This window comes from Polyodon spathula, chromosome 4 (assembly GCF_017654505.1).
Source record: "Polyodon spathula isolate WHYD16114869_AA chromosome 4, ASM1765450v1, whole genome shotgun sequence".
NCBI lineage: Eukaryota > Metazoa > Chordata > Actinopteri > Acipenseriformes > Polyodontidae > Polyodon > Polyodon spathula.
The window spans coordinates 55,074,165-55,098,470 of NC_054537.1; the positions used below are offsets into that span (position 1 = coordinate 55,074,165).

General features: G+C 39.8%; 1 protein-coding gene across 3 annotated transcripts in view; it reads right to left on the minus strand.

Moving 5' to 3' along the window:
- The window catches only part of LOC121314644 (collagen alpha-6(VI) chain-like), a 101,463-nt gene that overhangs the window by 7,314 nt on the left and 69,843 nt on the right, over positions 1-24,306 (minus strand). For all 3 annotated transcript variants that reach the window (XM_041248098.1, XM_041248097.1, XM_041248096.1), the window contains exons 27-40: positions 20,721-20,783; positions 18,276-18,338; positions 17,633-17,683; positions 17,228-17,263; positions 17,031-17,093; positions 13,737-13,799; positions 13,451-13,486; positions 13,320-13,356; positions 12,916-12,927; positions 8,842-9,335; positions 8,348-8,444; positions 6,785-7,462; positions 2,907-3,010; positions 2,455-2,624 (exon numbers count right to left, since the gene is read on the minus strand). In XM_041248098.1, the coding sequence (XP_041104032.1) occupies positions 2,997-3,010; positions 6,785-7,462; positions 8,348-8,444; positions 8,842-9,335; positions 12,916-12,927; positions 13,320-13,356; positions 13,451-13,486; positions 13,737-13,799; positions 17,031-17,093; positions 17,228-17,263; positions 17,633-17,683; positions 18,276-18,338; positions 20,721-20,783 (1,707 nt within the window). In that variant the 3' untranslated portion in view covers positions 2,455-2,624; positions 2,907-2,996. The remainder of the gene's footprint in view (positions 1-2,454; positions 2,625-2,906; positions 3,011-6,784; positions 7,463-8,347; positions 8,445-8,841; positions 9,336-12,915; positions 12,928-13,319; positions 13,357-13,450; positions 13,487-13,736; positions 13,800-17,030; positions 17,094-17,227; positions 17,264-17,632; positions 17,684-18,275; positions 18,339-20,720; positions 20,784-24,306) is intronic.

Consider the following 24,306-nt stretch of genomic DNA (forward strand, 5'->3'; position numbering starts at 1 on the left):
TTACTGCATCTTGTAAAGTGCTTTGTGACAGTGGTCCACTATGAAAGGATCTGTATAAAATAAAGATTGATTGTTTGACTTATTGATTGATGTGTTGATTAATTGACTGAAACCATGCCTGCATACTTACTGACTAGGAATTGTACCGTGGGGGTAATTTGTTTTGCGTAGGGTATTTGAGTATATTAGACTACATACTTGTATATGGACCGAGTTTGACTGAAACCATATATATATATATACTTACTGACTAGAATATACCGTATGGTATAGTATTTTCGGTTTTTTTTTTTTTGTTTTTTTTTTGTTTTTTTAGGGTGCTGCCCTCCAAGTCAACAGTCTTAGCTTAAACGGTCCTTGCTGCTAGATGTGTTAGTTCAAACTAATTTTCATAACCAAGTAACTCAGCAAGGTGTATCTATTTTGTGCTACTGAATCAGTGAATCAGTGAATCAAACTAACAAATCTGTTAAACTGATTCACTAAACCGAATGAATCGAGTCAGTAAAAAAAAATTGAACTGCACGTCCCTAGTTTTTAGGCCAGAACAATAACGTGTCTATCAGTGGTTAAAGCCTGGTTCCCATACACACTAATAAATTATCACTTTAATGCGCACAATAAAATTAATGCCCTTTAGTAAATACAAATCACATATTCATTCTGATTACCACAGTATGGAACAATAAAATGAGTGTGCACTGTAATATGCCCACTATTTTGTGTGACAATTAATAAAATTGCAATAGTAAATATGGAAACCATTAATGTGGATATAATTGCAATTATCGTACAAAATAAAGTTTAGCGCACTTTTGTAAATGAGGCCCTATGTGTGAAATAACTTTTGGTCAAAACTGGCAGGGAGGCCTACTCTACTGGCTTTAACATGCGCAAATCTGCTAATTTTGTAAACTTGACTGGTAATAATTGTAACCAATGTACTCAAATTCATTGGAACACCTGCACTGTTGGTAGTTGAGGTTTTTTTTTTTAACTTCTGCGTAATGTTTCTATGATCCCAAGGCTGGTTTTAGTCAAATTATACAGCTGGTGTCTTTGGAAAAGCACTACTGCCTTATTCAGTTTAACACTTCTAGATATTTCAGTTCTGGAAATTAATTGAATTAAACTTCACTTAATTAGATTTCTTTAATATTTTTTTTTAACCAAAGTGGACACCTTTTGAATAAACACAACTCATTCTGTTTAACAAAAACATTATTATTATTATTTTTATCTTAACATTTTATTATGTGTCAGCAATGTGGAGGTTAGTAAGAAAACACTTCCAACACTATTGGGAGGACATTTGGAGACTGGATGTGTAGATCAATAATTCTCGCTGTTAAGCTATACTGAAAACCAAAGGGTTTTTGTGAGAATCCTGACATGTGTTTTGAATATACACACTTCAGGATCAATCACAAGAGGTGTTTGGCGGCAGCCGCTCAGTAAAAATACTTCCACAAAAAGATTTAATTTTCTTCTTCATACCCACGATTGAACTTGACCGTGAGAATCACAAGATGTGTGCATTTGTGTCTCTATTATCTGGAAACCAAAAACACACATGACCACAATATGGCAACCATCTTATTCACAGGTCAAGGATTTTCCATAAAACTGAACATATGAAGTTGCAAGATGATTTGGTTCATAGATGCTTCACGTACAGGATGCTTATTTTTACACAATATACATTAAATACACTATCTCACAAATGTCTAGTGTGTTGCGGCTAGATGATTGAAATATGAACCCTGTTCAGATATTTAGTGATTCAGGTAGGGAACTCACTCCCAAGCTAGATTAAAATCATACATATCAAGCAAGTTGCACACCCTCATTACCAAAACATTTGTCAGTCCAATGGCTAGTATCTTATTCAAAATTAGATAAATAACACACCCAATGATCAGCTAGAAAGAGGTTTATATATTACCTCAATCCATCCGTCCCCACTGTACGTCAGAGTTTGCCTCCTCTAAAATCATTTGTTTTTTGGCTATCCTGCCCCCCTGCCCATGGCTTTCCTACGGACAACCTCTCCACTATCAGCAAACTAAATTATGGGCAGGGGTACCTCAAAGGGTGAGGCCAAAGATGTAATGAAAATATGTATAACATAGTATTTGTTGTCTAAACTTCATTAAATATTGTTCTCTATCGCATGACAGCATCCCTAGCATCCCCAAGCTCCCCGAAAATGGGGTTTTCATGGTCGGATATTGTTTCAAAATGTAAATGAATATCTGGATATTCCTTAATGTGTGATAATGTATGATGTGCTCTGTTCTGCCAAATATATATTGGACATTTTTTTTTTTTATATTGCTCTGTCCATGTTGTTTTCTTGTAATGACGTAGATTAATTAACTATAACAGACAATTTCTTGCGTGCATTATTTCAGCACAATCCAGACTATAAAGACAACTAAACTGAAACATTACCTCCGGTTCTTTCTTCAACAGTGTAATCTGTCCCGCCTTCTTCTGTGAGCAGTCCATTCTCCTCAGTGTTTTCCTCCACGTAGTCGTACACATTTTCTTCCCCGATGGGTTCAGGTTCCTCTGTTCCCTCCTCTTCTTCTTCTTCTTCTTCTGGAACGGGCATGGGTATCCTATGAAATAAGAGTTCCCTTTAGCATGTCAATAACTACTTGTAAAAAAAAAAAAAGTAAAATAAAAAACCCTCTGATCCCAATGCTCTGCTAAGAACTACTAAACCTATTTATGAATGTAGTTGGGAGTCTCTGCACTAATGTGATTTATAATTATGAAAATGGTACCCCTGACCTGTATTAATACATAAAAACAGTAAGTTCCGAAACTGCAGACCAGTCTCCTTTTGATGAGCACTAAATTCCTAAGCATTCAAAGTTTTTATGAAAGTAAAACCTTACCTTTGTATTGGTGGCGACTCGAGTGATTCTCCCTGATCTACCAGCATCTTCACTCCTTCACATTGTCTCTGAAGAACTGGTGGAGGATAACTATTGGATTCCATCTGTGGTAAAAAAAAAAAAAAATAAATATATATATATATATATATATATATATATATATATATATATATATATACACACACACACACACACACACACACACACACACACACACACACACACACACACACACACACACACACTGACTGAGTGTAGAAAACATTAGGAACACCTGCTCTTTCCATGAAATAGACTGACGAGGTGAATCAATGTGAAAGCTATGATCCCTTATTGATGTAACCTGTTAAATCCACTTCAATCAGTGTAGATGAAGGGGAGACAGGTTAAAGAATGATTTTTAAGCCTTGATACAATTGAGACATGGATTGTGTATGTGTGCCATTCAGAGGGTAAATGGGCAAGACAAAAGATTTAATTGCCTTAACTAACTAACTAACTGGTAGTAGGTGCTAGGTGTGCCGGTTTGAGTGTGTTAAGAACTGCAACACTGCTGGGTTTTTCATGCTCAACAGTTTCCTGTGTGTATCAAGGATGGTCCACCACCCAAAGGACATCCAGCCAATGGCAGGCCAGTGGTCGAAAACAGCTCATTGATGAAAGAGGCCAAAGGAGGCTGACAGACGGGCTACAGTTAGTCAACTGACAGTTCAGTACAACATTGGTGCCAAAAGACCCATAAAATAATGCACAACTCGTCGTACCTTGACACAAATGGAGTATGACATCTGACGACCTAACAGAGTTCCACTTCTTTCAGCAAAACACAAGAAACTGTGGTTGCAGTGGGCTAAGTAACGAAAACACTGAACACTGGTCTGATGAATCCCAATTTCTGCTGTTTCACGTTGATGGGAGGACTAGGGTTTGGAGAAAACCAGATGAGTACATGCATCCATCATGCCGCGTGTCAACATTGCAGGCTGGTGGTGGCGGTGTGATGTTGTGGGGTGGGTTTTCATGGCACACATTGGGCCCCTTGAATAAAGTGGAGTAACGTTTGAATGCCACAGGATATCTGAACATCATTGCCAATCAGGTGCACCCCCTCATGGCAGCAGTGTATCCATTTGCTAGTGTATTTTTTCAGCAAGATAATGTCCCATGCCACAAGGCTAAGATTGTCCAGGAATGGTTCCATGAACATGACAGTGAATTCAGCTTACTGCAGTGGCCTGCCCAGTCACCAGATCTCAATCCAATTGAGCATCTATGGGACGAGATCGAACAAGCTATTCGGAGTAGAGATCCACTACCAGACAACTTGACACAACTGTGGGAAGCATTGGAGTTAACATGGGCCAGCATCCCTGCGGAACGCTTTCGACACCTTGTAGAGTCCATGCCCTGACGAACTGAGCCTGTTCTGAGTGCAAAAGGGGGTGCAACTCAATATTAGGAAGGTGTTCCTAATGTTTTGTACACTCAGTGTGTGTGTATATGTGTGTGTATATGTGTGTGTGTGTGTGTGTGTGTGTGTGTGTGTGTGTGTGTGTGTGTGTGTGTGTGTGTGTGTATATATATATATATATATATATATATATATATATATATATATATATACAGCTCTGGAAAAAATTAAGAGACCACTGCACATTTTTCTTAAATCAGCATCTTTACATGTACTGCCAACTCATTCGAATGTCACTCAGCAACCGTAAGATGACATCAAGTGACCTACAAAAAGAATGGCAAACGGCAGCTGGGGTGAAGTGCACAGAGAGAACGGTTCGAAACAGGCTCCTAGGGGCAGGGCTGAAGTCGTGAAAAAAGCCCTTCATCAATGAGAAGCAAAGAAGAGCTAGGCTGAGGTTTGCAAAAGACCATAAGGATTGGACCATAGAGGACTGGAGTAACGTCATCTTCTCTGACGAGTCCAATTTTCAGCTTTGCCCAACATCTGGTCGTCTAATGGTTAGACGGAGACCTGGAGAGGCCTACAAGCCACAGTGTCTCGCACCCACTGTGAAATGTGGTGGAGGATCGGTGATGATCTGGGGGTGCTTCAGAAAGGCTGGAATCGGGCAGATTTGTCTTTGTGAAGGACACATGAATCAAGCCAAGTACAAGGTTGTCCTGGAAGAAAACTTGCTTCCTTCTGCCTTGACAATGTTCCCCAACTCTGAGGATTGGTTTTTCCAGCAGGACAATGCTCCATGCCACACAGCCAGGTCAATCAAGGTGTGGATGGAAGGCCACCAGATCAAGACCCTGTCATGGCCAGCCCAATCTCCAGACCTGAACCCCATTGAAAACCTCTGGAATGTGATCAAGAGGAAGATGGATGGTCACAAGCCATCAAACAAAGCTGAGCTGCTTGAATTTTTGCGCCAGGAGTGGCACAAAGTCACCCAACATCAATGTGAAAGACTGGTGGAGAGCATGCCAAGACGCATGAAAGCTGTGATTGAAAATCAGGGTTATTCCATCAAATATTGATTTCTGAACTCTTCCTAAGTTAAAACATTAGTATTGTGTTGTTTAAAAATGAAAATGAACTTATTTTCTTTGCACTTATTTTCTTTTTTGTTATTTTGACCAGTTGTCATTTTCTGCAAATAAATGCTCTAAATGACAATATTTTTATTTGGAATTTGGGAGAAATGTTGTCAGTAGTTTATAGAATAAAACAAAAATGTTCATTTTACCCAAACACATAGCTATAAATAGTAAAACCAGAGAAACTGATAATTTTGCAGTGGTCTCTTAATTTTTTTCCAGAGCTGTATATATATATATATATATATATATATATATATATATATATATATATATATATATATACATACAAACACACACACACACACACACACACACACACACACACACACAGGGGGGAATAATAACTTGTGCAACAAGTTTTGCATTGTTTTTATAGTCTACTTAAATGTTCACATTATTGAACAAAAAACTGAATTACTTTTTTTACATGATATGCCTCAAGTGTCTCTATCAGACACTTTTGGTCTATAATATATAGACAAATTTGTATGGTGTAATGGTCTCTGGTAATTTGCCTCACTTGAAGTTCCCATAGTCTTTCTGGTGAAAGCATCTTCTGAAATTTGATATCTTAACAATTTTATTATTATTAAATAATGACAATACTGGACTGGAGGGAGCAAATACTAACAACTGTTATCCATCAGGAACGTGGTGGGTCATTGGGATTTGGCAGTGTGGTTCAATAAAACATGTGCAATAAACCCACCAAGACCTATATCACACTGGCTTTGATGGAAATTCTCCTTAGTGACAGAAATGATACAATAAAAAGGTAATTGTACAGGAAAGTGGCTTTGTGTAAACAAAATGACTCCTGCCTTGTTTTTTCCAGTTGATTTTGCTATAAAGAGGTAATAGTATGTACTAAATCTGGCTAGTATTTTTTTTTCCCATTAATATTTTTTACATGTTTATGATGCATCATAGTTATTTCATTATGTCATTAGATACTGAGATATATTTCAAATCATGTTATAACATTTATATATAATCTGAGAAAGGGAAAGCAACGGAAAACTATAACTGAATGCTAAACCTTCATTAGAACTGAACAATCTATTTAGTAACACTGGGTATATTAAGACTAAAACAATGCTTAATTAAACTCCTTGGACATACATGGTGGCAGTTATTGGTTAAATACAAATATTGCAAATCACATATAATTCAGAGTAAATAAATACTTTATTATACAGTGAATTAATAAAAATATATCTTCGTAGTTGGCATTCTTTTTTCCAAAAGCTATTCAAATGTATTTGCAATTCACCCAAAAGGTATTTAAAAAAAAAAAAAAAAGGTTTACTACTTACTACTTAGAATGCGGAAGAAGGCTCCAGAAAAACGTTTTGCGTATTCTATTTCAGGATCCAGGACTCGGCCGAGGTGGACCACATGCTGATCCAGAGGGAAGCTTGCTAGCTCCTCCACCTGCGAGCTGTTGACCTCCTTACCCGCAGTGAGTACAAACATAGCTACACCCTGACACTTGGCTCTCAGAGCCATGTCGTTCAGTTTCACCCTGTCCCAGTAACTGGTCTCTCCTCCTATAACTGCAAATATGACCTTCTTGCTCCTTAGTCTTGGGGATTTGAGCATGACATTGTTGAGCACCCATTCAATGGCATGTCCAACACTGGAAGTACCCCCTATTTGTTGCATGGACTGGCGGATATGTCTTTTCATTAAGTTTTTGTTGTTGTATTGGAGGAGGTCAAACTCCAGCTTGACAGGGACTTGTCCTTCCCTGGGTGGATAGCTCAGAGGAGTATGCTGCACAACAGACACCCTTGTTCCTGTGTTAGAGGTTCTGGGTTGGTTTGTAATGTCGATCTGATCCAGCAATGAACTCAGAAGCTCTTTCACTCCTGCATACTCATCTGCCTGCATGTTCTGTGAGCCATCAACCATAAACACCAGGTCCATGTTGACTTGCAGAGGAACGGGTACAAGATTCAAGCCCTGGCACTCTGCAGCTGGCTGACATACATCTGAAAAGGAACATGTGCTACACAGTGAATATACCTTTTTTCCTTTGAATTCATTTAAAATCATTTTGTACAAATTATCTTACTTAGCTACAGGCATGGTTATTATTAAATTAAAGATCTGATTCACCTTATTAAGTTTGGGGAGCATGGTGTTTGTAAAATGTATACTATATCAGAATGAGGGGACCCCCAGGAGGGAACAGAACATTCTGACATTTAAAGAGCAAGTTGGTAGGATACAAAACACTGCAATATTTCCTAAACTATTCATAAAGATCAGTGTGAGGCTAACATGTGTAAAATGGTCCAGTGTGATGCTAAAGTATCAGTTGCAAAAAGTAGCCAGGATGTAAACACTAAAACACAAAAATACAGAAATGCAATGTAATAAGTCAGAACTACACAGGAGTAAATATATAAAACACTGTTATTGTAACCCTACACACTTTTTCTTTAGAACGTATTTAACATTGTCAAAATTCTTAAGTTCTGACAAAATAATCTGGTTGAACTCAAGATTTTCTCTGACAGAAATCTTCTTTTGTGTTTATTTATTGTAAATTAATTGCTTTATAACTGTATGCTGTTTCAAGAAAGTGCATTATTCTGCTGCAAACAGGAAATCAGTAAAATGAACAAATAATACATACCAAATACACACATACATACATAAACTAGTAAATAAATATATAAATGAATGAGGAATGTTCTTTGAGAAGTCTGTACATGGTTTTAATAATATTAATATTGTAAACACTAATATACAGCATAATCTCATACAAACTGTTACACTATGGTATTGATCAGATTTTAGTGTAGATTTGCTAGTGTATGAATTTTAAGATGTAGTTATCAGCCCTATAAGCTGCCTTCATATAGACTTACCATAGCAAAGTGCACAATTCAGGACTCGCTGTATTACTGCTCTCTGATCTTGGGGTCTTTGCAGAACAGAAACTAGGAAGCTTCCTGTTTCATCAGCCTGAAGAACAGCAGGTATGGATGGGAAAGGGAAAGATGCAGTAGACATTTGTACATTTACTGCAAACCCACCGTGTAACCCCACCTCCCCTGATACCATAGCTGGTGTACCATAGCTTGCTAAATAAACCCGGACATTTTGTACTGTCTGGAAATTCTCTTTATACACCGCACCACTCACCATCCCGTCACTTATACCAAGCAGCATAAAACTAAACTTAAGACAATAAAACATGTCAGTAACTGTGAAATGTAATGTTTGATGTCTGTAAATTGTGGGTTTTTTCAAACCTATGAATGATATGCTGCCCTGTCTTTGGGTTCTGTCCAGTATTCTTTCTGTCAAGTGACAGCTGTTTCCTGTGTTAGTCCGAAGTGGTAGCTTAAAAGCATCATACCTCAAAGGCGCGCCTGACGTTTAGAACATCCTTGAACGCGATGACCACAGGGGTAATGTCCAAAGCTTTGAACTCCAAAGCTGCTGTAATTATAGGAGTGGCTTCCTGAGATGCCCCATTGCTGATAAAGAGGGCTACTTTCCTCATCAGCACACCCTGGCGCACACGCTTGAATGCATTCCTCGCAACAAATCTCATAGCTGCCCCAATGTTGCGCCGGTTGGGTGACCTTTCCAATGGTATTTTCTGTATTGCTTCCAACAGCTGGTTCTTTTTGTGGTAGTCTGAGAAGCGTATTAAATACTTTGTGCTGGAACTGTAGGCGACGACTGCGACTCTCGCCCCAGTAGGGCAGTTGTTTTCTGTGATGGCTATTTCCTGTAGAAGAGCCATGACAATGTTTCGCATTCTCTCAAAGGCCTGTGAGGAGACATCTTCAGACATGTCTAATGCAACCACAAGCTCGGTTGGGTAAGCAGGGCAGTCAATCTTCCCTGGGAAAAACAAAACAAAAAACAACATGTAATCAGTATTTGAATAGATCATTCTGTTACTCTTTAAGGGGATCGATTTCAGTTAAATTCCTATTCTTACTGTATACTGTTACTACAGAACTTATTTTCTCATTCTCCCTAATAATCATAATCATATGAAAAGAGAATTATCTTTGCCATAGAGAACATTTCATATTATTTTGCTATTTCAAGTTATTTTTGGTTTTCTGGTTGTCCCTTATAAATGTTTATAGTGGGAAATTTGCTTGTAAATTTCTTGTGCTTTAGATAGGATCTGTAATGTGTGCTCACCTTATTAGCACTTACAATATGTCACTTTAAACTAACTACAGTCCACATTAGTGTGATATACAGAAAACACTCAATTAACATCTTAAAATTGTAATTATTTCCTGTACAGTATGTGGTGCTGTGGCAAAGTACCCGGCCCTGTGTGTATTTTCTGTTATATGTTGCTTGTTAATGTTGGTGTATAGTTATTGGTACACGGGATATAAACGGGTCTGTGTAACGTGAGTGTTTAAAATGTGTATTTGTATTTAGGCACGAGGATTGCACAGCACTTCACGTGCAAGTAAAAAGTAATAATATGTGAGCACGGGGAATTGCACTTTATTAATTCCAATTGAATAACTGATTAGCAGTCGAGTCTCGGTACAGCTGCATAAAAGCAGCATGTTTTCACATGCTCTGGGTTGTGGGTCCAGTGAGTGGAGAACGGGATTGGAGACGGAGGTAATACGAATAATAATAATAGTCATAGTAGTCATAGTAGTAACATACCTGTTCACCGTGTTTTGTTTAGTCCGTTTTGTTTGTCTGTATTTTGGCGAATGTGCCGTGTCCTGTTTTTGTTTGTTGCAACCGTTTATTTTCTGTCTGTCTGTTCATTTATTAAATGCTGAGCGAGACCATTCACTCAGCTCCTCCAAACTCCACCTCTGTCATTGTTTATTTCCTGGCTCTGGTCTGACGCCACCCACTCCAGCCGTCTTTGTGACACATGGTGTCAGAACCGGGATTACCAGCGCCCCCTAGACACAGACCAGAGCACGAGCCGCAATTTCTTGTTTAAAAACAAAACAAAAACAAAACCAAAAAAAAAAATGTCAGAAGACGCCGTCAGGCTGAGGGACTGGATCCGGGACAATGCTGGGCTGGCAGGAAAGTCCATGCCCATAACCATCCGGGTCCTGTGGCTGATGGACAGGGAGCAATGGGAGGTGTACAAGAGGGAACACACCCCAAACTCCCTGGAGGAAGGTGTGGAGTTGGTCCTCTGCTACCTGGAGGCAGCTATAAATAGAACAGCAGCCCAGGTAGCAGGGTCTCCAGCGCCCAGGCGGGGGGACTGCGAGAGTCCAGCGCCCAGGCGGGGGAACCGTGGGGATCCAAAGCCCGAGAGGGAGCTGTTCCCACTTCCACCAGCAGAAAAAGAATGCCTGCTGACTCCATCTCCACCAGCAGAGGAAGAATACTTGCTGTCCCCATCTCCACCGGCAGAGGGTCAGTGCCTGCTGGTATCACTTCCCCTACCGTCACCATCTGGAGGAGAGGAGCAGGTGCTTCCTCTGCCTCCAACACCTTCCCCTGCCAGTGAGGGAGAGCCGCACCAGTCCCCTGCCAGTGAGGGAGAGCCTCACCAGTCCCCTGCAAGTGAGGGAGAGCTGCACCAGTTCCCTGTAATAAGGGTAGACTACACGCTGCTCCCACCTCCGTCGCCAGGAAAGTACACACCTCCGACACATCCATCGGCAGGAGCAGAGCAGCAGGAGCTGCCTCTGCCTCCGCCACCTCCACTGCCAGGAGACTACACGCCTCCGCCACCTCCATCGGCAGGAGCAGAGCAGCAGCAGCTGCATCGGACTCCGCCACCTTCACTGGCAGGAGAATACACGCCTCCGCCAATCGGGCTAAGAAGTGCGGAGTGAATCATGATTTGTCCTAGTGATAGTGAGGGACCCAGCAAAAAGGAGTAGGGCCTTGTTTCCTTTGGGCAACTGATTCACAAGGAAAGCAAATGTGCCATATATGCACCTCCATCACATGGTCTGACTGAAATTGGGGAACCTTTAAGTTTATTAGAAAACATTGTCTGACATCGAGCTCAAGTTCATGTTAACTTTTCTGTTGACTTATTTAGTACAAATTGGTATACCTTTCTTACTCTGTACCTGTTGTTTATAGGTCAGGTCAGCGATGCTATTGAATGATACAGTGGCACTCAAAAGTATTCACCCCCCCCTTGGACTTTTCCACATTTTATTGTGTTCCAACATAGAATCAAACTGGATTTAATTAGGATTTTTCGAATTTTTGCCACTGATCAACACAAAAAAAGTCCATAATGTCAAAGTGAAAAATAAAATCTACAAATTGTTCTAAATTTATTACAAATAAAAAACAGAATATAATTGATACGTGGTGAATGGTTACCCCTAACTTGGCAAAGATGAAACTCTCCCAGCTGGTCAGAGACTTAGTGACAACGTGGTACTTAGGCTGATGGACCCTTACTTAGGAAAAGGGAGGAATGTTACCACTGACAATTTTTTTACTTCACTGCAATTGACAAAAGAGTTGAAGAAAAAAAAAAAAACAGCCTGGTTGGAACAGTGAACAAAGCAAGAAGAGCGCTTCCACCATCTGCGCAAAACTTGCAACCACAGCTGTACTCCAATACAGTTTATACTGTTTGTAAGTGCAAACCGAAAAATAATGAAATTATTCTCAGCTCCCTTCATATGTCAGTTCCCATCGGGATGGAAACTGTGGATTTCTACAATGACAAAGTAAGTAGTGGACGGTTTAGACCACATGGCATGTCAGTACTCAGTGAAAGCCGGTACTTGCCGGTAGCTAGTTGCTGTATTTTAAAATGTACTGGACCTGGTAGCCATCAATTCCAATAAACCCTTTTATGTTTAATTGTTCATTTAAATACAGTGTTTTGGCTGTGCATATGTTTGATATGATGAGCTTGAATAAAACTTTTGAGTTGTAGCCGATAGTTTGTCTTTCACTTGTTTCATTTGGTTGTTTAAAATGTAACCGTTATAACGAGCGCAGTGGCGGTTCTAGGTATGAGTATAACCACGGCGGTTCTAGGTATGAGTATAACCACGGCGGTTCTAGGTATGAGTATAAACACGGCGGTTCTAGGTATGAGTATAACCACAGCGGTTCTAGGTATGAGTATAAACATGGCAGTTCTAGGTATGAGCATAACCACGGCGGTTCTAGGTATGAGTAGAACCATGGCGGTTCTAGGTATGAGTATAAACACGGCAGTTCAAGTGTTAAAGGACAGATGAGGAATCTTATGTCTTGATGCTTTTATTTTTGTTAAAAATTACAGATTGTTTTTTCTCTACAATTTGATGTGGTCGGCTCAGACACTGAAAACATTCGGTCAGAGGCCCCACAACACGACCACACCGTATAGTTAATGTTAGGTGCACGGTTAATGACAAACTGACTTAAATGTCTTCTGATGTTTTTAAAATCCAGAATTGGGTCAAAGGTCACATGAATAAAGCATTAAATTAAAATGAATTACCTTGGGAGCAAGCTGTTGTGGAAACAAAAGAAATAATGAATTAGTGCTTTCAGCAATATATTCTAAAAATCATATTAATACAATACACCATAAAATTATCCCAACTCTTCATTGAATTGTCATCTTCTCCTAAATGTAATCATAGACTATTAACCTCCTAAAACATTTTACATTGTGCAGTAGTTGGGAACCTGGTATGAACTGTATATGTTTGTTCATCTAACAAACCCTATCAACTCTTCAAATCAATTTTACTTTGGATAAAATGGAAAAGATCTTTTCACAAATATTTACTTAATAATGCATGCAAGTTAATTATATATACACAAATGTAACATGTTTTGTATACAATGATAAAAAATATGTTTTCTGTACATATACTAAATGAAGAAAAAACAGCTTACGGCAGTTGTCACGAACATAAGCAACAAGTTCACAAGGCTGTAGGGATAAAAGGATAATTGACATGATTAATTAGCAGCTAACTGTGCTTTGATTATAGTACTAGACAGAGAAAACAAAACTATTTACATACACTCATTGAAGTAGTTCCCTTTGGACCTTTTGTACCCTGGAGGAAAGAAAAATGAATTTTTCAGCCAAACAAAACAGAGATTACAGTCCAATTGCAATTACATTCAGATATCTATTGTTTTCTCATGTTTCCCAATGTAAATAGGCCAGTTTGGTTGTTATCAATATCTCTTACTCATGTTTGTAAAATAAAAATAGGAGCAACATGAAATCTTTCATAGAATAGCTCACAAACAGTTAATTTAATGCATAAGACAAGAAATTGTCCGTCCACCTGGGTTTCTTACCCTTTGTCCTACGGGCCCAGGGCTTCCTGGGTCACCTGCCCTTCCTGGTTTTCCAGAATTGCCCTGCAGACAACAAAACACATGCATTTAAAACATTAACTCTGCATATACTCTGTATAGTATGCAAGCAAATAGACTTTTCCTTTAGAAGTTTGTTGAAATGCCTAGCTTAAGATGCATAAAAAAAGTCACTACAGAAAATTGTGTAAAATGTACTGTTCGATAAGTCTAGCTGCTATTAAGCTGTTGTTTGTTTGTTACCCCATAAAAACCCAGAAGCTATCTACAATATCTGCACCTATATTTACAGCCAGAAGTCACATGGTCTAGTCTAATCTCTCCCAGCAGGAACAGCTACTAGCAATGTAATGCTTGGGGAGAGCTGCAATGAGCATGAGGGCATGGGACCAAAACAAACAGACACAACCCTATCCTTATGAACACAAAGGTCTGAAGCAAAGATGTATTTGCACTGACTTTGTAATGGGATGAAATATCACAGTGATCAAAACAAATGTATTTTTCTTGTTTTTTCAGATTAACTTTGTACGTACTTTTTTGTTTCGGTTATTGTATCCTGGAGTCTTCTTAAAACTCAACCAAGTTTAAAGAACCTCAAAGAGATCACAAACATGTATTCGCTCAGGCTAGCAGTTTAGACTGTTTCCTAGCAACACTCTGCCTCTAGTGGATGTTCTATGTGGTAGTCAGCTAGAGCAGGGGTGGAAGATGACTCAAGTTTGGATAACACGGTTAACGACTTAGGAAAGGAAATGGACATGTGTACGAATACTACTTTACAATGGACAACCCAAGTGTGCAGCTCAAGATCTGCAGTGAGAGCTCTGGGGGTAAGATATTTTTCAGAATTATAGCAAGAAGGTTGTCAGCTTATCTAATGAAGAACAGCATGATAGACACCTCCAAACAGAAAGCTGGTATCCTAGATTTTCTGGATGTTTGGGGCATGTCTGCAAAAAATGGAGCTCCATTTAACATTCCTGTATTTAGCTAATGCATATGACTCAATGCCACATAAGCTCAGCTGGGCTGCATAGGAGTTCTTCAGCATACCCAGTACTATAACTTCTGGCTTGCAGCTGTCACCGCTTACAGCATACATGGATGACATGACCACCATGACTACAACAGTACCTTCCACCAATCGGTTCCTTGGCAAACTAGCAGATACCATCAGATGGGCACATATGCAGTTCAAGCACACCAAGTCGAGAAGCATCTCCATCATTCACAGGCAAAGTACTGGATAAGGTGTCCTATACTGATGACAAGGTATGGTGGGGTGCCCTGTCCCTGTGTGTATTTTTGTGTTTGTTTTTGTATGTGGAGTGTTAATGTTGATGTATAAATATTGGTGCGCGGGATACAATGTGGGGCTATGTAGCACGAGTGTCGTAAGTGTATAATTGTATTAAGGCACAGGGATTGCACAATCACATCACATGCAGACAAAATGTAATAGTATGTGAGCACAGGAATTGCACAATCACTTCACATACAGACAAAATGTAATAGTATGTGAGCACAAGGATTGCACAAATGAGTTCATGTGCTGGGATTCAAGTGAATGATTAATTAGTAATTGAATTGAAGCTGTATAAATAGTTGCATGATTCACTCACTCGGGGTTGGGTGTACAGTGAGGAGGTACAGGAGAGAGGTAGGAAAAAATATCAAACCTAACAACTGCCACATGCTGGCCTTACACCAGCATGATACCGGTTTAGGGTTCCCACTGTTTCTTTGTGTGTATGTTTGCTTGGTCACTGTACTGTTTATTTTGAGTGTTTCGTTTGTTCAACTGTTTTATTTGTGTTTGTGATTAAACAGTGCCACCGCACATGCACAGTCATTCCGCAGTACTGTCTGATTCTTCCAGGTCTGACATCACTGCTTATGCCAGCTTGTCACATAAGGTCATTCCAATAGTTAAACAATCCTGTAAAGAGTCCTGGGCAGTGGTACAATGGGATTTAAAGGGCACAGTCCAAGTGGGAGTGCTTTGGCCGCTTACTGTGTATGCTTCCCTGTCTAAAGCAAAGACACTGGAAGCCTTGATTAATTCATACATCAGGAAGCAGCTGGGACTTCCGTGATGCCTTAGCATGGTAGCTGCCAGTCTCAGCTCTATCTGAGGAATTCAAGTGTGCTAAGGTTCGGCTTGAATTTACACTGATAGAATTGTGTGATGAGTGTGTGAGGGAGGTAGCACCCATAGTGAGAACTGTAAAAGTGGGGGGCAAAGGATGTGGTGACAGATGCAAAGCCTGCCCTTTGTATCAGTAATATCATGGGGCAAGTACAACAGGGAAGAGGAGACCTTGGTCTCAGTTTGGCTCCCCCAAGAGGCACCAAGCAACTCCAACAGAAGGGAGGAAGTCGGTAGTTACTGAAGTATAAAAGCAGGAAGGAAGGAAGTATGAGGTGTGTCAAGACGGTGTCCCAGGCTAAACAGGGAGAATGGATGAGATGGGAGAATGTGGAAGAGTATAAGGTAGGCTGGCGAGACCTGTGGACAATGGGACAGAGGAGGATCAGCTTCCTAGTCATGTCCACATACTATGTTCTTCCATCACCGCAGAACTTGAATGTGGGTAGGGGAGAATCCTGCATCTCCTTTGTGTTCATCACCAGCTACCCTGAAGCACATTGTTGCAGGATGTGAGGTGGCTCGCCGACAGAGAACATCATTCCTCTGTCCAGGAGAGCAACCAGCAGGAAATACTGTTCAAACTAATATTTGCCTGGGACAATTGGATGCTGTTGGAGAGTAGAGAATGCTAGCAGATGTTGGCCAGTGTCTTATTTTGCCACCAGATTCCAAACCTGATTGCTACAAATAACTTTTGACCTGACATTGTCCTGTGGTTAGGTTCTGCATGCCTTGTTCTCCTGGTGGAGCTAATAGTGCCACGAGAGGATTCCATGGGTGAGGCATACGAGTTGAACATCCCTTCCCGAGGTGTTGTGGGCTAGTCGACAAAACACAGAAGACGCGAGGTGCCCACCTCATTACAGACAGTTAGCATGCTGAGGCGCTAGGGAGGCCGCATTTTGGCTGATCCCTGGAGCCGCATTACACTTCAGCCATCAACACCGGGCCAATATGAAATCCAGCTGGAGGAAAAGTGTTGAAAGCTCATAGCGTATAGAGAAGCTGCATCTTAGTTGGTCCCTACCACTAGTCTCATTTTATCATGAAGTAAATAACACATTGTTTGTGGGTTGAACTAACACCTGAATAAAGCACTTTCTAACAGCCAGGACCCTTACCTGTCTTCCGCGAATGCCTTTGGGTCCTCTGTCTCCAGAGGTACCGGAGTAACCTTCATCTCCCTGCAAATTACCAAATGTAGGCATCATGATTGAAGTTTACACTCACAATAATAAATGCATGTAATAACTAAACAAATAAAATAAATAAATACATAAATAAATAAATAAATAAATAAATAAAGTAAATAACATACCTGGGTGCCTGGGTAACCAGGGAATCCCAGGTCTCCCTGTAAACAACAAAAGCATGCTGTTGTCACATTCAACAATTGTTACTAAACACATTACTAACCAAACACCCCACTACATCCCCATAATGTTTTAGAACTTTGCAGCAACAAGATCTGCTGAATCATTTTAATGGTTGGTTCATCACTTTTAGACACAGTCAAACTGGGTGGAATAGATAAACAACAACCACTTTTGATATGATGCAGATTATTGGTGATGTATTTTTATTTTTACATGTTACATAAATAAGTTCCACTGGATAGGCAACAACTAATCATTACCAGGAACCAGTCCAGATCATTGCTGATTAAAACACTCTGGGAGAGTGGTGTTGGAAAAAAATGAAGTTTAAGTTACTCCTGGCCTACCTTCTCTCCTTTTTTTCCTTGTGAACCATATCCATCTCTACCATCAACTCCCTGCATCACAAACAAAAAACACAAACAAAAAGACAAAACATCTGTTTGTTTTTTTTGTTTTTTTTTTTGCTATGACTGGCTGGTGTTTTTATTATCAAAGAATTCTTAAGTCACTTTTCGGCAACTGCTGAACCATAAACTGGAAAGCAAAAAAAACTATAAATACTTGCAGTTAATAAAAAGCAGCGAACAAAGAAAACACATGGCTTGTCTGGGCAATTCCAGTAATTAATTCCAATAGATTCTCACTAATGTGAGCCATTTAGGAACATCAGCTTTTTTCGTGGTACTGCCTTCTCTAGTCTTTTTTGTTTTTGATACTCTCCGTTTAGAATTAGCTGAAGTCTACTGTCATTCTCTTTAATAGTTATTCAATTATTTCACATTCATAAATCTGGGTATACTGCTCGCCTGTGAGGCTGGCTTCATCACTGAGAACTACGTATTCAAGCTACTGTACTAGCATAACAAGGATGTACTGTAAGATGGTTGGGAGTATAGTATGTATGCATCATGCTTGAAGTAAAAATGTACATTAAGAAGCAAACACAAATCTGTGTTTAAAAAGTGTTCAGAGGGATTAGAATCTAACCGGTAATCCTCGAGGCCCCACAGATCCAAGCAGACCTTTCTCACCAGGGTCTCCAGGTTGACCCTGCAGAAAACAGGGAAATGAGATGATTGATAGGTTAGATTATGGATGCTCAGTGATTCTTAGTAATTGTGAAAACCACAACAGTAAACTTATTTCACAGGTACAGTGGGAAATGCATGTTAAGACTGCAGTGTTGCAAAATCAACCGTCACAATTTGCAGCACAACTGAAGTTGGTGCGATGTGCCATTTGTTTAACCAATCATTACCTTATTAGGTAACACTCTATATTAAGGCGCTGCTTATTAATGTTTTATAAATATATATATATTTATAACCATGCCGTAGCCATAGACAGAATTACGTTTAAACACCCCAAAGTACAATAGGTAGCTAACAACTGTCCCCTTCATGGTTTCATGGTTGTAAACAGCCTATAATGCTATATTAACATTCTATAACAAATTTATTAAGCACGTATTATATATTTATACAACATTTATAAAACATTAATAAGCAGCACCTTAATATAACGTTATTATATAATATTATATATTTTTTATGTTAAAGCTGCAAATACGCTCTGGCACATCCTGCAATATTTATAGTGTACATTGAGAACACCGATAAATTAATAATAAGTATATTATCCTATTATCCACACATATCACTTCACAATGTGAACTGATCTGGATAAAGGCCAAAAAATGTACAATCCAATAAAACTTTGGCTGTGTTAAAAAACAAAAGATAAAATTACAATCTTGAGTCCCTGTCTTCATTTTGTAGCTGCCTTGCTTGGTTGTTTTGTTTCCAGTACTTGAGGCCACAGCTGCCCCTGCTGTTATTTGATTTTCATAACTTCAGTTATATTTTTCATGTCCTGTAATGTCATTTTAATTCAAAGGCCATTACACGTAACACCCCACGGCAGTTAAACTAGGCACCCTCACAAGACGATAGCTTCTCAAGTACACTGTAGTAAAATCAGCCTTGAGTAAACATAATCATGATCATATGATGTGACTGATATATATGGAGTGTACTGTATAAGAAATCAACCAATCACTATTAGGATTTGTCAAAATTCCTGAACATCTTATCTTGTGAATACATCTCATACATATAATAATAAGAGACAACCTACACACTAATTAACTTAAACTCTTTCTTACAAGACTCTGACAAGGTTGAGGTGACAAGTACTTCACTGTCACTAATGTGACAGTGTTTATTTATGGAAAGTAAAAGAATAAAAATGACACTAAAGGGCTGTTCACACCAAAAGCAATTGTTTTCAATGAAGGCGGTCACGGGAAGCGGCACTCAAGCAGCACCGCAGAGCGGCGCACAGGAGGTTAAATATTTTCAACATTTGCCACGACGTGACATAAACTACCAGTAACCTATCAGGGGAAAGTAGGAGGCTCCTTTGCGAGGAAAAAAAAAACTACAATGGAGGAGAAGTTCTTGTTTCTGATTTCTGATTTTCCAGAGGTGTATAATACATTCCCCCCCCCCCCCCCCCCCCCCCCCCCCCCCCCCCCCCCCCCCCCCCCCCCCCCCCCCCCCCCCCCCCCCCCCCCCCCCCCCCAAAAAAAAAGTTTGATATGATGGGGTGGCAGTAGTTGCATTTTTTAATCATGTGTATACGATAATGCTCTATAATGCTGCCTTTAGCTCACACTTTTTTGCCTATACCCAGCAAACCAGAGAAAACACACAAAGAAAGAAATTAAATACAGGCAGTCCTTGCACTTATGACATAATTGGTTCCTGAAAGTCGCATTGTAAGTCGAAGCACATTTTCCCATAGGAACAATGTTATAAATCGGGGTTACGTTCCTGACTCTTCGGAGTTAATATAGTTTTACAAAAATGACCCATTATATTGTACTCATGCCAAAATTTATTTAAATCTTTCCACTCAGCCCGGTGATTACGCGTATATTACTCAGACACCTGCATGGCTTGTTTAAAAGTAGATTCGGGGCTTTCCAATGACGTACTCAGTGTGTGTATGCGGTACTCCTAGCAGGTAATACAATCATCTGAAGTTAGGCCCCTCATCATGTGACAGAGTTCACAGCTTAGGTTTCGTTTTGAGTCCAAGGCTACACGGAGCAGAGGTGACTTGCTCTTGATAATATCAGAAACCAGGTACAGACTTTTGATCTTAAACTAGAATAAATCCATTAGACCCCACTTCCCATCTGCATGGATATTCCAAAGCATTAGTGAATAACAAAGTGCATTGTAGGTGTACAACCAGTTTGGACAATTAACTTTCTAGACCACATTCTGCGGTTTTGAAATGGAACTTCTCCATGCGTTCGGTGCAAAACGCCAGCATAGCTAAGTTGTGTTGCAGTTTGACAAGCGTGGTCTGGAAACTCTCCACTTACTCTGTACAAAAAAATGAGTCAATGTCCACTTTACCTACCTTCTGTCCCTTTAGACCCTCATTTCCGATAGAGCCTTTAGAACCTTGGAGACCTGCTTCCCCCTAAAAAATACAAATTAAACAAAGCATTATATTTCATTGTGAACATTTGTTCTTACTGGCAAATAAACTGACTTAACTCTTACAAGTCTGACATTGCCAAATACAAACCTGCCATGATATGTCAAATCACATAAAAAATTAGAAGTGCAATAATTTATTATTCGATCATCGTAGACGTTTATCAACGATAATCGATGCATTGACGTTTTATTTTTCAAAATAAAAAACATTATTTTTTAAATTTTTTTATCAAAGATCCAATAACTAAAAACACTGTTGTGCATAACAGTTAAACTAAAAGCACAACTTACATTCAAATCTGGACCCTCGCAAGCCAATTTTATTAATTAAGTTGTTACGGTCATTATATGTGCACTGTCCCTTTAAAAAAACAAAAAAAACTACAGCACCTATAATGCACAGCAGATTTGCCGTGCTGAAGGAAAATAACATGGAACCGCTTAAGAAAGGAAAAAGCGCTTCTACTTTTCTTAAATTATTATTTTGTCGTCTCCTATCGCTTTCCACAGGGGAAGATGCTCAAAGACTGTGATATCAAGACGTGAAGGACCCGTCCAAATAACGTTAGATTACTTTATGCAGCTGAAGTAGCAGCTAGCTTCTGTAATGTTAACAGAGCGACTGCAAGAAACGTTACGGTTCAGGATACAGGCACTTTCTGTTGTAGCTTTCATTTTATTATTTTAAGAGCAAAACTGTATTCAGCTTAACCTACATCGGGAAAATGCTCTTTGTACAGTATTGTAGTTTTGGTAACTTGGATCTTTTATTAGGGAAAAGTGCTACTGTAGTAACAGTACCGGATACAGTTTAAAATTGTTACTGTTATATTTATTTTTTGTACAGTGTTTATGAATAAGACTACAGTTAGGCTACAGTGCAGTAGCTAGTAGGATGTTAAGTAGCAATTGTATGTAATTGCATAAAAAGAGTCATGTGATGCCAGATAATTTATGAATATTTAATGCTGCACTTTAAATAGATGTGTGATTACACTATGTAACACAACTTTTGTTCCTGGGTAGTAAGTGTTATTTCCTAATTGTTTATGCCTCAAAAGTATAGAAAATGGCTATTATTCCCCACAAACTTTGCTTTTGTGACCAGGACAGTGATATTTTGAAATTTACCTATTTCCAATGAGAAAACGGGCGAATTTGTGTCTTTTCGTTCACATAAAGTCAGAAAATATGAATCCAAATTAACATGTATTTATACTAAAGTAATACAAAAATGACTACAAAAGATTTAGAAGTGAGTAGTTTTTCGAGATTTACGATTATACTGTAAATCACTTTCACGAATCAGCCCCCAAATGTAGTTTCCCCTCATGTTCTCATTATACTGTCCTTGGTAGCAGTGTTCAAAGTCCAGTATATTCTGGTGGAAGACTTCGAGGGACATCCTACAGCCCATTGTGCCATAGTTCTTCACCAGAGTCTCAACTCAGTCCACATAGTTTTCGGCCTTGTGATTGCCCAGGAAGCCCCGAACCACTGCGACAAAGCTGTTCTAAGCCGCTTTCTCCTTACTAGTGAGCTTCTTGGGGAATTCAATGCACTCCAGGATCTTCTTTATCTGTGGTCCGACGAAGACACCGGCTTTGGCCTTTGCCTCAGACAGCTTAGGGAAGAAGTCTTGAAGGTACTTGAAGTCTGCCGACTCCTTATCTAGAGCTCTGACAAACTGTTTCATAAGGCCCAATTTGATGTGTAGTGGTGGCATCAGCACCTTCCAGGGGTCCACCAGTGGCTCCCACTTGATGTTGTTCCTCCCCACACAGAACTTGGTCCGCTGTGGCCAGTCCCGCCTGTGGTAGTGCGCCTTGGTGTCCCTGCTGTCCCAAAGGCAAAGATAGCAGGGAAACTTGGTAAAACCGCCTTGGAGACCCATCAGGAATGCCACCATTTTGAAGTCTCCTATGACCTCCCAGCCATACTCATCATACTTCAAGGCGTCCAGCAAGGTCTTGATGCTGTTGTAATCCTCTTTGAGGTGCACTGAATGAGCCAGGGGAACAGACGGGTACTTGTTACCATTATGGAGCAGCACGGCTTTGAGGCTCCTGGATGAGCTGTTAACGAAGAGGCGCCACTCATTCTGGTTACAGGCGATTCCGATTGCCTCGAACAGACTGGTCACATTGTGACAGAAGCAGAGCCCATCTTGACGGGTGAAGAAGCTGGAAAAAGGTTGGTGACGCTTCCTCTGATCTGAGACTTGCACACTTTCATCCAACAAGTTCCACTGCTTGAGCCTAGACGTCAAAAGCTCGGCATTGGACTTGGTGAGACCAAGATATCTAATCAAGTCGTTGAGGTCTTTTTGGTTGGGGGTAGTATGGGTTTCTCTCCTCAGCTCCAACTCTGAAATTGTCATCTGGATCTACAACGTCTTCCTCGCTCTCTGACTTGCTGCTCTCTTCTAAAGACGGCTGCTCTCTCTCCGGAGGAGTGGGTACGGGGAGCTCATGGCAGTGTGGCACCAGGGCGATGGATGAAGGAAGGTCCGGATACGTGATAGCAGGTGCATTCTTGCCAGTCCGACGTTTGGAAGGGTCCACCATGCAGAAGTAGCAGTTGCTTGAGTGGTCAGTGGGTTCCCGCCAAATTCTTGGGATAGCGAACTTCATGGCTCTCTTTTCCCCTCTGTACCATCCTACAAAAATACATTTATTTCACCCATGACTAATGTGTAAGAGATTCTCGCAACATTTTTCATATATGATATATTTTTTCAATAACATTGAAAATTGTAAAACATTTTAAAATTAAAAATTTTAACAAATTTTATAACATAAAATTCCGAGCAACAATTGTCCATCTTACCTTCCAGAGTTTTTTTGCAGTGCTCGCAGGTGAAATGAGGTGCCTAGGTTTGTCTTGATCCCCAACAGGCATGCCGAAATATGCCTTGTAGGCCTCACACATCTTAGCAGATGCTTCCACAGAGTACTTTTTTGCTCTTGTCTTGATAAATTGGCCGCAGACATAGCAAAATGCGTCTGCCGGATGCCTGCAGCCTATTGATGCCATCTCAGAAAAATGCAGATATGTATCCACTTAGGCAGCTGGAACTAAACTGAACTGGTGGGCTTAAGGCCCCTGTATTTATACTACTATTTATATTACTGGAAAGTTCTAGAAGTTACTCCAAGTTTACTCAGCACTGAATCTATCTGGAATGTTCTGGAAAATAGGTACATTTCAAAATATCACTGTCCTGGTCACAAAAGCAAAGTCTGTGAGGAATAATAGCCATTTCCTATACTTTTGAGGCATAAGCAATTAGGAAATAACACTTACTAACCAGAAACAAAAAAAAAAAAAAAATTGTTACACAGTGTTATTTCGTTGATTTTAGAAAGAATAAATAAATAAAAACATCAAGGTAAAATACCATAGCATTACTATGGAAATAGCACTAAATGTCCACACCATGGCGCAGTTTATATAATTTGTTTAATTCAAATTTTGCACATCTTAAACTATTTGTATGATCC